The sequence below is a fragment of the Amblyomma americanum genome, chromosome 6, assembly GCF_052857255.1.
Source record: "Amblyomma americanum isolate KBUSLIRL-KWMA chromosome 6, ASM5285725v1, whole genome shotgun sequence".
Classification (NCBI taxonomy): Eukaryota; Metazoa; Arthropoda; class Arachnida; order Ixodida; family Ixodidae; genus Amblyomma; species Amblyomma americanum.
The window spans coordinates 38,259,893-38,275,052 of NC_135502.1; the positions used below are offsets into that span (position 1 = coordinate 38,259,893).

Here is a 15,160-nt window from a genome sequence, read left to right on the forward strand (position 1 = left end):
ACGTTTTTGATGACCGAAGCTTGTAAAAGCAAGTAAAACAAGTAGTGTTTATATTTTATATTTCCCAAACCTCTACGATTCACATGAGTGCACAGTGATTGATAAGCGCTTTGGGTTCAATGAACTGCCCTCATGTTGTGAGCTGAGGGTCCGCACAACTTGTATTTCCTTTTTTTCCATTGCACATTGTGTGAGTAAATCTGGCTGTGTTAACCAAGAAAAGGGAGGCAAGCACGTGCACGACTTATATCTTATAAGTCCTCCTGTTGGGATACCAAACTTGCTTTCCGCATTTAGGCGATACAGTGGCTGGGAGAAAACGACTGTGGTGTAACAAACAGCGTTTCCAAATGGTGCAGTGTTTATGCTTATGCTTAATGTATGGTCATATTCTTGCACAAGCTGAAGCTGTTTCTTACCGTTGTTTTGGTGTCATCACTATCACACTTCCGACTTTGAAGTGCACCTACGCTGAGCTAGCCTTTAGCTTCTCTGAAGTTAAATGCTTGGGAAATGGGTTGTTGACTAAGCTTCGTGCAGACCAAGCATGCTACAGTCATGACACCCTTTGGCCAGGCTGGTAATACGCCTCTGATATCGAATCAGTATTATTATCATCTCCTAGGTATATGCACAGCTGAAAGGATGCGTCTGAAATTCGAAACTTCACTATGTCCTCTTTCAACCTTTCATATCTGTGTGGAAGACTGAAATTAATGCAGGAAAAATAAATAGTAAAAAACTGGCAATGATTTCTATTCACTGTACTTATGGAAGTGTAGGATTTATTGTCTACTTGACTCGTTAATTTCATTTATTGGTTTAGATTTTCAGGAGTCCATAATGCCGGGAGACAAATATACGCGCACACGTGTATCCTCTCCGGACGTGAGACTGGTCGAAAGCTCTGCGACCCGCATGCACTCGCCTGCCTGTCTGAAAAGGTCATACGTCTTGAGAATCGATGGACCCGAGCAGGGGAGAGACAGTATAACTCGTGTCGCATCTCTCACTGCGGCCCTTCGTTCCTCGGTCATATTCCCCGAAGGAAGCGACATGCCTGCCCTGTACTTTCTGCTTTGGTTGGCGGCCGCCTCTTTGGCATGTGGTGAGTGCTAGTTTAGTTTTGAACAAAAATTGTGACAGGTTTAAGACAACCGCCATCAGCAAAAACAACAACAAAAAATGCGCCTCTTGCCCAAACTTTCTTGACAAGGGCAGAATTTGAAATTCATGATGTGTTAGACACTGAAAACCCTGTGCCTTGCAGTCGATGAGTGGCCTGCAGTTACTTGTAATGATGGCAGACTGGCCCTTACGGTCTCGAATAGCTTGTCACGGTTCTCTGTCTTGATCTTTTCTCGCTTTCTGAACACAAGAATTATGCAAATAGAATTTATGCACGACCAATACGCAGCTTCCTCCTGTTCATGACTACACAAACTTTGTCCCACTGTCTGTGTGCCGACTGTGCTGAGGTTTAGGCAGACAGTGTCGCAATGAGTAAATGAAGCATCGGCCTGCCAAGATATTTACTACGCCTCCGAATTTTCAACACGCTAGGCGACTGCAATCATAATCTCATGACTGCGTTGCATACATATAGACTGCACTGACGTCGAAGTGGCTGCCATGTAAAGACAAGGAGGACGGCAGAAAGCTACTCGTTTATCTCCTGTTCTGGTTAACCTCTCCGCCTTGCCTCTCTCTCATACAATACGCTTATTGCAGCTTGCTTCTACATGAACAACTACTTTTTTGTACAGCTACTTGTGTGAGGTTACTTTTGAAATATTTAAGAGGCCACTGGCCATCTATGATACGCAGCCTGGTCAGTTTCCATGCACCAATATTTCTGATGCAGTTCAAAATCTGTTAAGCAGGAAATAGTAGTACAAACGAATGTTATAGGGGATGTCTTCTTGTGTTCAACTATTTTATCCCGACCAACGGCATGAGGCTTTCACATGCGCTTTTCCCTTCACGTACGGTTGAAGCGAGTGTAAACATGGATGTATGATACAATTTAAAATGTTGCATTCTTGTACTCATGGCTTGACAGCTAGTGTGAATGAGCGGTTCGTTACAGGAATAAGCCTTAGCGGCACAGAGCCACCGAAAAAAGGAAAAACAAAGGGGAGGTGTCATGTTTTGATCGTCATTGCCAGGAATAGATTGATTGAATTCCTTTTTCAATCAAGATGGCTCTGCAGGCTAGTTTTTGCGTCGATGGACGCTGGTGGTAGGCGCAGAAGTCCACGAGGACATAAGCATGTCCTTGGCGCGAGCGGCGTTCCAAGGCACGTACGATCCAGTCCTGTGAGCGCTTGTAGTTCCCTTGGCTGCACCTTGTGGCACATGGCTTTGAACGTTCAAAAACAGCGCGTTTACATCATCTGTGACGTAAGAAAAAGGATGACCGAATGGCTACAAAACAGAACGTGATAGGCCGCTAGGCTTAGCGGCACTGGCTGGTCGTCGTCCGAATTCCTGCTAATAGAGAGTTATAGCATAGCGTGATCCACTTCCGTGAACCGCTTCCGCGGGAGCCACTGCGCACGCGCTGATTAGTCCTGACGCGGCAGGCGCGCTCGCAGCTGACGGACATGTGGCGCCATCTGGCGCTCATTTGGCGTGCTGCGCACGCGCAGTGACACCTCGCGGAAGCGAGTCACTGTAGCGGATCGCGCTATGCTACAACTCTCTGATGTCTCTAATGTACGGGGATATTATATTTGCGCATTTCCAGGATGAAAGGGAACCTCTACTCTGCCACCATTATAGAGGTGGAAGCTCTGTGGTTCTTGTTTCAAAAATTTTTGGCGTCTGTCTTCGGCGCACGTGTAGAACAGTGCGTGGGACGCCATGCAGTATTTGTATTGATAGAAATGCCTGCACGAAATAAACACTCAATACTGAAGCGTCGTTCACAATGCAAGCTGACCAGTTGCTAACTTGAAGGCGGCTCCGAGGAACCCGGATGTGGCGTCTCTGGAACGCGACGGTTCAGAGACGACAGAATCGTGGGAGGCACAGAGGCTCAAGACGGCCAATACCCTTGGCAGGTAAGGGCGTTTATTCTTAGCGCATGAGGTAATTAGGAAAAAAAATGGCGTGTGCACGTAAATATGTGAGGATAGTTTTGGCGAGGAGAGCTATTATGTAAAACGGTTTGGGAGGAAGCGGGCTGGGTGGTCGCGTGGAGAGCGTAGTCTGATTTCGGAACAATAGGAAAGCCGGTCAATCGATACATCCAATGAGCGAATATACCCGCTGCTGTCTGTATACATCGCGTTCCAGCGAGCAATACTCGTCCTGGCTGCTTCGGCATCGCGCTTACAAGTTCTTGTAAGAAACTGGACAAAACGATTTCGTCTTCATGTAGCACGAGTTCGACCAAAGTCGGCGTTCTTGAACAAGCATTCTAAGCGCCGTAAAAATATGGCGAACTGCGCTGTCCTGGTCCAGGGTGAAACGACATAACCAGGTAGTTGATAACGGGGCTAACGCACGTGGGAGTCGCTTTTGGGCGAGACAGAGCAGAGGTCAGATATACGCAAACGAAGTAACACCGCTACTAGTTAATTTTCTTTTCAATACACATGTGGTGTTGCCGACTGTGCACAGAAAATACCATAGAGAGAGAGAGAGAACAAACTTAACTGGTGCCTAGTGATTGCGCGGGTGGTCCATCCAGGTCCGGGAAACTATGCTGTTAGAGGCCCATACAGGCTTGGCCGATCAGCTCTCGATGAAAGGGAAGCTCTGTGTGGGCTTCCTCATCGCCCTTTGTATGTCATGGCTGATTTTCTCGCTGTTGTGTTCTCCAAGTTGATTGGGGCAGTTCCAGACCATGTGGATGAGGTCGGAGACCTCCCTGCATGCGTTAGTCGGGTATCGTTCTGGCCACATTTTGTTGTACGGTACTAGATTTGGAAGCGTGCGTACTTGCATGTTTCGCCATATTGTGGCTTCTTGCCTAGTGAGTTCTTTGTGAGGTTCTGCATATTTCCTGCTTAGTTGGTGGTGGTCTGTGTCTCGCTAATGCTATAGAGAGGATGAATGGTTGGGGAATGGCGGTGTCGGCGCCCGGTATGCACCGCCCATGTAGACCAGGTAGCACTTTGACCACTTGTGCGCACAGTCGAGTGTTTGCATCCACAGCACAACGAACAACTAGACGTATGCCTGCGGCTGCAGGAAGCACGGCATTAACCGCGAATGGCGGCGGCCACTTTCTCCGAACGCAGGTGTCTCTTCAGAGAAAGAGGGACGACTTCCACTTCTGCGGCGGCAGCGTCATCGCACCCGACATCATCCTGACGGCAGCACACTGTGTTGAATCGTAAGCGCAATAGTGACCTTTACTTACAGAATCTTGGTTTTCATCATGCATAAATTCCGCGTTGCCCTTTCCTGCAATCAACTATGGAGAGGCAACTATCTTGATTTGAAGCAAAAAAAAAAATGTGAGAGAGTCGCACCTGCGCGACAGTAGCCTTACCGCAAGAAAGAAGTGTGAAAAAAAAAAGATACGATCCGCGGTGTCTCAGTGGTTAAGGCGCTCGTCTAGTGATCCGGAGTACCCGGGTTCGAACCCGACCGCGGCGGCCGTGTTTCGATGGAGGCGAGACGCTAAGGCGCTCGTGTGCTGTGCGATGTCAGTGCACGTTAAAGATCCCCAGGTGGTCGAAATTATACCACAGCCCTCCACTATGCCACCTCTTTCTTCTTCCTTTCTTCTTTCACTCCCTCCTTTATCCCTTCCATTATGGCGCGGTTCGGGTGTCCACCGAGATATGTGAAACGGTTACTGCGTCATTTCCTTGCCTGGAAACCAATTTTCATTTTCAAGATACGGTCAAACGATGCGCCCCAATTCAGTCATTTCATGCCTCGGCAAAACGAGAAGAGTTTGTGCAAATAGGTTTATTGAAGGGCTCTCTTCACTCTCATTTTTCCTTGCACTTGTAGCAACAAACAAGCAAACAAGCAAACAAACAGACAGACAGACAAACAAACAAACGAAGAACAAAAACATTTGCCATGGCAGCAATCCGAATGCGCTTCTTTAATAACCTTGTTACTAGGTATGTCATGACAGAACTGATATAAAAGTATGCAACAACAACAAAGGTACAATGCGGTGCGCATTTGTTCCCTGACACCAGTTCCACCCCGGACGTGCTTTCAGTTCAAGCCGGTCTCCTGGACCTGAGAAACCCGTCCAGTTACAGTCAGAGACGTTCGGTGAGCACCTGTTACTCGTCTTTTGAAAGTGTAGATAGCTGCTGAAGTACGAGAGCGCATACCAGAGACGTCTTCTCATGAAAAAAAAGCTATTTTGCATGTATGACTCAATGCACGAGGCGGCGCAGATTCTAGTGTGGAGTCATCTCGGACGTGATTACGAGCGGCTAGGGGTGCGCGAATAGCACTTTTTCGAAACCGAATCGAACACTAATAGGCTAGCCTAGGTACCATCTCGAATACGATGTGCAGCTGTCGGAGCTACATCGAGGATAGAATCAGTCCCGACAGTGTTCGAATACGAACCGACCGAATCGAATACGAAGTGAATAGCGAAACAACCGGATCGAATCGAATACTTGTATGACTATTGGCTACTTGTGTGAATATTTGCACAAAACGAACGTTCATGCGAACCGGCAAAATGCTAGAGGCGGCGCTATAGTTAAAGCTGCAGCGTCTTCTGCACTAGGGGCATTCGCAGGGGTATTCGCATCGGGAGATTGCCTTTTGCTAGTGGCAACCACAGAGAACAAACTAGCGCCACACACTCAGAAATTCTGGACAAGTGCAATTTGAACGGGAAATAGTTTATTAACGCAATTTTTTTTCCTACATCGTAAGACTCCTCTATAACATTCAATATATCCGCAGAGCTCCCCTCGGCTGGCTTGCATTTTTTTGCTATTAACATTTTTGCTATCGTCAAAAACGTTCCCCATTGGTTTTCTATGGCATTGGATGCGAGCGATGGACAAACTTTTAAAAGAAAATATTTGATACGCATGGGAAGAATTGGCCATTACCTCCCATACTTCCATAGCAGTACCTAACAATATTCCGCAGTTGCCTCACAATTAAAACTGATGTCCAAGAATCCTGGACTTGTATAAGCCTCCGATATCGGGCATGATGGCAGGGTTTTTATGAACCTGGCTGAATCCTGCCACGTCACCTATCTAGTCTTGGAGGCCATATATTTGAACATCACGAAAGATGGCACACGAATGTACCACGGCGTGAAGCTGTATGCGCAGACCAATCGCGGCAGCATGCTGTGAGGCGTCAGAGTAGGCCCTCCTTGCGGAACGGCCGCCGAAGAAAACTGTACGGTTTGGCCGATTGGAACTTCATGTTTATTATTCGCAAACTATTAGAAAGCTTGAGATCGTATTCGATTCTTTTCGAATAATTGTGAACATACACTGACTCGTTTAGCGAACCCAATAGGAGGATATTCGATTCGATATTCGAAAGTTTCCAATATTCGCACACCCCTATGAACCCGCGCTGTTGTGCAATGTTTCCTCCGGAGCCGGACTTCATGTCTGGTACAAATGTGTAATAATAATTTCAATATTAATAGTGATAGCACTATAGTCTGATACAAGTCAAGAAAAACGTCTTTTTCCCCGTCAAAGGACCGCCTTCCAGCCAATGGCGTCGGCAGGATCTCATGAACCTGCTAGTATGACAATGCAGGGAGCGGCAGATAAAAAAAGAGATAGTCCTTCGCACACCCCTATGAACCCGCACTGTTGTGCAATGTTTCCTCCGGAGCCGGACTTCATGTCTGGTACAAATGTGTAATAATAATTTCAATATTAATAGTGATAGCACTATAGTCTGATACAAGTCAAGAAAAACGTCTTTTTCCCCGTCAAAGGACCGCCTTCCAGCCAATGGCGTCGGCAGGATCTCATGAACCTGCTAGTATGACAATGCAGGGAGCGGCAGATAAAAAAAGAGATAGTCCTCTTCCTGCATTGTAGGGGTAGCCCCCACCGTGCATTGTCACGCCAATAGCGACCAACTGGCTGAAACCTTTAGCCCCTAAATCGGACTTGTTGGAAAAGGAAGAAACAGGCGCGGTGTATTGGCTGTGGTGACTCTTCGATACAATGACAATAAGCCGGCTTAAGGAAGAGCGATTGGGCGAAAAAATTTTATTTGCACATAAATGAAGTTCTAAGAGACTGGCGGGTAGAGCCCTCAGTCCAGGGTTCCTACAGGGGCTGTCGCAGTCTTCGACCGGTCCACCAGCCTTGAGCTTAATTGTCCCCGTGCTCAGAGCTGAAGAGCTCTGATACCATGTGGGAATATGTATGTTGTGTACCGCCGCATTTCTTTGGCAAGGTCTATGTAGTGTGATACAGTGTGACCTTTTCCCTGGTGGTTGGTTGGTTCGAAACCCACCGCCGGACACCCACGGGTAAAAATGGGTACAAGCGGCCCCCGGCCTGGCACCCGGCTTTCTTTAGGGGTGTCCCCTTGGGAGAAGCTCCGCAAACCCAGCTGCGCCCCTCGCGGGCCAAGCCCAGTTTCGAACGACCACGCAGCCTGCTAAAGGTGGTACCCCTTCGGCCAGCGTGGTTCGAACGGAACGCACAAATCTCGCCGAACCTTGATACACAGCAGCACCAGCAGCAGTCATAAAAGCGAAACACAAGCGGAACACTGCATGCAACTGCTGCATAAATGCACTCCAGCTACTGCCCATGGAAGTCACTTTATTTTATCGAGGCTATTTTCTTCTTCGCTGGGGCGGATTTTGGGGCAGCTCATGAAGAAGGTTGGGGGAGGGGGGGAGGTGTTCCCACAATGCATTTCTTGAACCTTGGAAAAAATATATAAAGCGCATTCAGGACAACGGACAAGGAAGACCAAACAACTCAAGCGCTTACTTGCAACTGGGCGTTTATTCAAGAAACACATAGAAAGAGAGGAAAAACCACAAACAAAACAAAAGCCTTCACGCTGGCGCATCAGGATAAGTGATCATGCAGGCGCGTCCTGAGTGCGCTTTATATATTTTTTCCAAGATGCTATACCAACTAGCCCAAATGTCGATTCTGCTTCAGTATTTCTTGAATTTTCACGCCCTAAAAATTTGGGCCAAGCTCTGCAGTGCAGACGCAGAAATGAGTGAAGATTTGGAGCTCAAACTCAGGAATGCATTTCTCCGTGAAAAACAAAAAAAATCCTGTAGGCCTTTCACCGTTGGCCGGTTCAAAGAAGTCACGGAGATACCTGCTGTTCCGCTGGACTCTATGAGTGTGTAGCGCCCTCCTTTGGCTGCGCCTAGAGCACGGCCAAAGCGTGCCCGCGCGAGAAAGAAAATAAAGAAGGCGCGGGGCTGTGGCACGTGATGCCATTGCTGGTTGTTCCATTCTTGCCTAGATCAGAGTCAGCTGCTCGTTCCTTCGCTCCGAAGGCATAAGCCTACAAGTGCATCCAATTCCAATTAAGCCTACCTGGATTACATTGCGCTAGGTGGTACATTTTCGAGGCCACCTGCTCCCTGGTTCACATAACCCTTAATTGTAGCCCAGGCGCACCTTGATAGCACTATAATTAAGGAAGTTAGCGCTCGCGATGCACTGCGCATGCGACGCCATTTACCACATAAACTGTTACCATAAGCGGGTATTGATGTAGGAAAAGATAATAAACCAGGCACGTATTCAAGAGGGGGCCCGAGACCAACCAGAAGAATTTGCTTTGGATCCCTCCCGAAAAAAAAAAAAAAAACTCCTGGCTAGGTGCCTGTAATAAACTCGTGCCCATACGTGCTCAGGTTTCGCAGATCGCCGTGCACGAGTCATACAGCAACGTGCACAACGACATCGCGCTGCTGAAGCTGGACACACCCTTCGACGTGGCCGCTAGCGAGGGTCACATCAGCGCGGTCTGCCTGCCTCCCGCGGACTACAGGCTCAGGGGTCAGGTCGTCGTCACCGGATGGGGTGCCACCCGGTCAGGCGAGTGCTGAAAGGACTGGAAAATTTTCTTTTTTTCCTGAAATGAATTGCTCGTGTTTTCCGTTTATAATACAAGTATCTTATATGCCTTTTTGAAAGAACGTACCTGACGCGACAGCACTCTTTGCGAAGGCTTCTTCTAGTTAAAGGCCTCTCTTCATAGAGACCTGTATTGGGGAGGCTTTTCTGACGGCGAAGTTGTCGTCGTCGCCCTACTTTATCTTTAGAAAGCCAAAATACGATTGACGTAATTCCTCGATACTGGTACGTGGTCCGTCCAGTTACAAAGCTGGCGCCATGATATGGCGCCATCTGCGATGATTTGTGGAATTGTGGACCACGTGACACTAGGAGTGAGACCGCTCGGGAAAGGGGTGATGGACAGGTTTCAGTTGTCTTCAGATATCGCTCTCTCCTTCAGCCCGGGAATGGGAGAAGTGTAGGAGTTTTTGTATTTTTACGTCAGGTTGGTGGGGAGTGTGCGGCATAAGCGGAAATGAAGACCTTCACTCAACGCAAGCAGTTCTTGCAAGTAATTACACGATGTGACCGAGAAATGCATATTGTGTACATGCACGCAAATGCGGCCATCAGTGATCAGACAGCGCCATAGCGCTCCATATACGCGTTTTCTTCCAGGTGGACCTTCGTCGCCGACTTTGCGGACCGTGACCGTGCCGGTGCAAGGCCTTTTCGCGTGCACGGCGTCGGGCCTGACCAGCTACAACTCGACCACCATGTTCTGCGCGGGAATTCCTGGCAGGGACTCCTGTCAGGTGCGCCTCGTTAGCACTTTTTTTTTGTGTGTCACCTGCACTTCTCCTTCATTAATTGGAAGAAGAGAAAGGCAAAAAGGACATTAATACTGTTTTCGCTTAGAAATCTCACTCTAAGTCCACAGTTCGCCTAATAATCCTCATATTCTCAATCGCCAACAGGTGAACACGAGAGATGCTGACGTCGGTAATTGAACCATTGCTCATAGATATATCGGCCAGCTCCTCCTGTATTATCGATGTCCTGCCAGATCATCTGCTTTTCAATGGGAGCAGCGCGGTCGTCCTGTTCGCAGGTCATATGTGTTGTGGCGAGCTATGGCGGGCGACTGCATTACGTCCTGCATTGCCGCAGGGCACTTTCTATAGCCTTCGCTGCGCGCCGCAGTCCAGTGGCTGCTTGTCACATGTCATGCACTTTCCAATTGGGTGAAAGGGGGCGCCTCTTTTACCGGTTATCCACGATGTAGTGTGCTGCGGCTGAAGGCCCTAGAGTGACAAGAAGCTAGGGGGTCCAGGGGCTCTAGGCGGCCCCAGTTACGTCACTCAGGCTGCGGCGTTTCGCGGCACTTCCCACAGCCTCCGGGACGCGGTTCAGTTTGGCGTCACACTTTGTATCTTGCGTAAGCTGGGACAGGCAGAATAGTGGACGGAGAAGGCCAGGAGAGAGAGAGACAGGGATAGGCTGCAGTCGCCCTTTTCAGGTGAGATGAGAAGCGTGAATATTAAGAGGGCGCTTTTATCATTATGCGATGACAACGCATTAGCATTACGCCTTTTTGCTTTGGGTTGTTTCTCATCTACGTCTAATCTTCTCTTCGTATTTTTTTATATACTTCGCCATGCATTTATTTGCTCAGTAACGTTTTCTTGCTCAGCTTTGCTGCAGAGCACATTACTGAGCACTTTGCTGTGCTCTTCGCCGAATCATTCGTAGTTCTTCCACTTTCCGGCCCCTCTCTCTTCTCTCGTACAAGTAGAGAGGGGATTTCCCTCTTTCCACTTCTCCACCTAACAACTTTGGCGGGTGGAAAGTGTACACAGCACTACGCCGCCTACCCGCCGCGGTGGCTCAGTGGTTAGCGCGCTCGGCTACTGATCCGGAGTTCTCGGGTTCGAACCCGACCGCGGCGGCTGCGTTTTTATGGAGGAAAAACGCTAAGGCGCCCGTGTGCTGAGCGATGTCAGTGCACGTTAAAGATCCCCAGGTGGTCGAAATTATTCCGGAGCCCTCCACTACGGCACCTCATTCTTCCTTTCTTCTTTCACTCCCTCCTTTATCCCTTCCCTTACGGCGCGGTTCAGGTGTCCAAAGATATATGAGACAGATACTGCGCCATTTCCTTTCCCCAAAAACCAATTATTATTATTATTACCACGCCGCCATACGCCTGACCCCTTTACTTCAGTGTTCTAATGCTAACACAATAATACAGGAGGCCGTGTCTCGGTGCACGCATCAGGTTAGCACATCTAAATGCTTTCAACAACACTACAGTGAGTTGTATAGGTTAGCACGGAGCTCCGACTCAAGATTCGAAGTTTGGAAGTTTATTTTATTGAAATGCATTGTCTCGTCCTCCTTTTCCTCGCAGGGAGACTCGGGGGGCCCCGCTGTGCAGCGTAACAGTGGCCTGTACGCCCTGGTCGGCATCACCTCGTTTGGCCTGGGATGCGGTATCTTTCCCGGATTCTACACGAGGGTCACCGCATTTATTCCTTGGATCGCCGAGCACATGGCTGCACTGCGTGCTTAGCTCGAAGGGCCTTCTGCTATACTAACTCATGGAGTTCTGCTGGGACAACATCTAATAGCCACCTGTTTTTTTTTATGATGAGCGGCGCGTTCAGCTTAACACAACGCTCAACACTTATTGAACGCTGACAGGGTCCTGGAATTAAACTAAGAAGCCAAGGTCCTTGTAGCATTACTGTACCGTTTTCATGCCTACCATCTCGTACGTACCAACATCAGCTTTTACCTCCAACAAAATAAACTTGATTTCAAAAGCTTGCGCAGTTGTTAACTTTATTGCAGCGTATCGACGTCACTGAACATACGGAGTGACATTGCGAGGGTTTATGTGTGGTGTACAGCAAAACGTGTTGGTATATCGCATGGTTAGCAGAAGAAAAGGTTACCTCAGGTTTGCAGATTCTTGGTCGATTGGGTTATTAAAGCATTTTTACCCTTGGAAACAACATAGATGGCTCACGGAGAAGAAAGGAGAGTTAGACCCCGGGATAATTTCGACAGCTTGAAGTTATTTAACATGAATGACAACGTCGGGATGACTGTGTGATTTCAGGTTTAACCCCGTTTTCCCGCTATTCGAAAACAAACCGGGGCTCTGAAACGACGGCAGAAATAATTACTTGGAATGCCTTGTTGCTGGAAGGTAGGTGGGAGTGAAAGAAGAAAGAGAGAGGTGCATGCAGTAGTCATCATAAAACACTATTTTCGACTGTTCATATGTTAAAAAGCTGGTGCTATGTGGTATGTGGTGCTACGGTAAACAAAAACTGCAGCGAATAAATGTTTCGCGATCCCTCCACTACGGCGCCTCTTTCTTCCTTCCTTCACTCCCTACTTTATCCCTCCCCTTACGGCGTGGTTCGGGTGTCCACCGAGATATGCGAGACAGTTACTGCGCCATTTACTTTCCTCAACAACCAATTTTGAATTTTAAATTGGTCTTTGCACGCTTCAATGACAACAGCAAACGACGGTACAGTCAAAGCATCCTCCAGTCACCAGCCAATCTTATGCGTGAGCAGACAAAGGAAGAGCATTATGAAGATGAATCGATATTTACAAAACACCGTTTACGTAAGGGTGGTTTCTGATTGGCCAGTGCGTTTCACTGTCTGTAACGACTGGCCTAGCGGCTTACTACTCTTATTTAATAGGGCTCGTGCGCCAGCCATTCATGCAGTGCTGTTATGTGAAAAGTGCTATAGCTGCTGGCTCTTGGCTAAGTAAGCGAGCGGCTGTGTGGTTACAGGTGCCGGCAGCTTTGCGGGCGCCTAAATAGACGTTGCCAATGCTGGTACTTGGCATATATGATTGCTTTTCAGCGACTCAGGACCCACTATAATCCGCCTTTCACCTCTGTATAGAGCGAAATGGATGGTTTTACCCCGGTTGGTTTTGCGATCTTCCGAAAAAGACTCTTCGGCGTACAGCGAAAACCGGTGGCCATGCCATATGAAACTTTACATCAAATTGAAACGTGTCCACACAACACACTGCTGAGCCAGCGTGGTTTTAGTTGAATTCTTTACTTCCAGAGCCGAGGCGTGAAACGAAATCATATCTTGGATGTCACTGAGTGTGCATTTACGGGCGCCAGACTTCCTTACTGGCTTCCTTCTGTGTTTTTAGTAGCTTGCTTTCCGTAGCGTCTTGAGCTCCAGGATGGCCTCTTTTGCGTCACTGAAAATAAAGCACTACCACTGGATAATCTCCGCGTACGTTTGCGAGGGTGTCTTCAAAAATACTATGAAGAGACGCAGTGCACTGCGCGTCTCTGGATAAAGATTGCGTTGTTCGGAACGCGCTGAGTACGCACTGATGTCTTCTAGCACGCAATAAAGTAAGTAGGAAGTTTTTTACACGATTTTTTTACAAGTGCGACGCATTGAGTACTCCGTCACCTCGAGATTCGCCTCGAACTCTGCTCTAGACCCCGGATCACATGGTTCCTGATTAACCGACCTGGTTGATAAGGTCGCCCGGCCTGGGGCGGCCACGAGGGCCGTTGGGGCCCTGGACTAAGTGCTCCACTCCCAGACCGTAGTACCCCACAACCTAACCAATCAATATATTTTCCACCACAGCACCATTACCTCTGCGCCTCAAGTCTTTGTAGGCAATGTGCCTGGCTATATGTTCGTGATTGATCTCTAGTGGTTTGAACTGAGCCGGTTCGCGTTTTATGGTTCACAGAGGGAAGTTCTTTGGACGTTTTGCGTAAAGTTCAAGTCAAGACTATTTATGATGCCGATATCCGTTGCGCCAAGAGAAAATATTCAAGAAAGATTACAAACAAATTCAAGCAGTGGGATTGAACAAAACTGAAAGCTGTTGATGGCATAAATAAAAGAACGACGCTTGATGCCATACGTGGAAAGCGCAACAAAACCTTCGGCTGCCGTTCGCCAATCGCCCACCGCATGCTTTCGTTACTTTTTTCTTTTTATTGGGCATTCCCCGCATTTAGACGTTGTGTACTTGTCTGTCTGTTTGGTCGTTTACGGCAGGTCGGCGGCGGGCCCGTATAGCAAAGCTCAGGTACATGATATTTCCAATGATTCTGTTCGTTCCTCGGACGCCACAACCTAACCAAAATTTGAAACTGATCATCCGGAGAGATGAAATTGTTTTCAGGAAAGTGTTCTGTTCTAAACTAAGAAATTATAGAGACATCTCTCCTCGTTTCCGACATATATACTTCGCAGTAGATGTAAGACAGTTAAGAGATCTGAGAATCAGACGCACTGCAGAGGCCGCTTTTTATAGAAAAAGATAACAATAGAGCTTTACTAGAGACATGTTTCCGGCAGCGTTCTCGTGCACGGAAGTTAATAACGAAACGCCGAAGTTTGGAATTTAAAAGACATGTAAGACAATGATAGCAGCGGTATAGCGAACGCATCAACGTTTTAGGCATACTTTAACAGCTTCTCCCTTTTTTTCTTTCATTTTTTTTTCAGGAGTGGGAGAAAAGTGCTCCTAGGCGCTGCGTCGCTTGGCCCCAAGTGCGCGTCTACCAAGCACCCAGGAGTCTTTTCCAACGTCGCTGCATACCTCAATTTGATACGGAAACGCACGATCGTTTCATGAACGAGCTCTGCCGAGTTTTTGCTTTATTAACATAGTCTCGTTAATAGTCTCGTTTTTCTAGATTTCGCTGACAAAAAAAGTACTAATACTGGACGTCCCAGAAGAGAAGCATTGGAGCTACCTTGCTGAAGTGTGAAGGATACGCACGGCAATTAAGAAATTTGGATGCGAGCTCTCATTGAATGAAGCAGCACTAAGCGAAGCGCGGCATTTCGAATTTGAAAGTGTGCTTGTGTAACCTGAGACAATTGAAGAAAAAAATACAGTAAAACCAATTCCTTGCCTGGCTCGCCTCACTTCTCCTATGTTGAATATTTTTCACTGAAAGCTACGTGGATACATAAAACGCTCCAATGCTCTTATGATGAATATTTTCCACTGAAAGCTATGCGGATAGATAAAATGCTCCAATGGGGTTGCTATCGCACGCTGCTTCCGTTTTGCCGACAACACAATCACCGGCGCGTGTAGCACAGTATAGGCCGAGCGTATAGTCTATATAGTCTGCATTTCGAAGTGCGGTCATT

The 15,160-nt window shown here is 47.7% G+C and overlaps 1 protein-coding gene across 1 annotated transcript; it reads left to right on the plus strand.

Annotated features, from left to right (window-relative positions):
• The first annotated feature begins 1,056 nt into the window (after window positions 1–1,056).
• Window positions 1,057–11,544, plus strand: LOC144095210 (trypsin-1-like). Its single transcript, XM_077628997.1, has 7 exons — window positions 1,057–1,108; window positions 2,962–3,065; window positions 4,251–4,345; window positions 5,172–5,250; window positions 8,828–9,011; window positions 9,651–9,787; window positions 11,383–11,544. The coding sequence occupies exons 1-7, from the start codon at window positions 1,057–1,059 to the stop codon at window positions 11,542–11,544; spliced, it is 813 nt and encodes a 270-aa protein (XP_077485123.1).
• Window positions 11,545–15,160: the final 3,616 nt, after the last annotated feature.

What these genes read in the sequence shown, in the direction of transcription:
- LOC144095210 (XM_077628997.1), top strand. Translation starts at nt 1,057, where the DNA reads ATGCCTGCCCTGTACTTTCTGCTTTGGTTGGCGGCCGCCTCTTTGGCA. An exon ending in ACGGCCAATACCCTTGGCAG is followed by an intron (nt 3,066 to 4,250) that starts GTAAGGGCGTTT and finishes CTCCGAACGCAG; the next exon opens with GTGTCTCTTCAGAGAAAGAG. An exon ending in GCAGCACACTGTGTTGAATC is followed by an intron (nt 4,346 to 5,171) that starts GTAAGCGCAATA and finishes CCCTGACACCAG; the next exon opens with TTCCACCCCGGACGTGCTTT.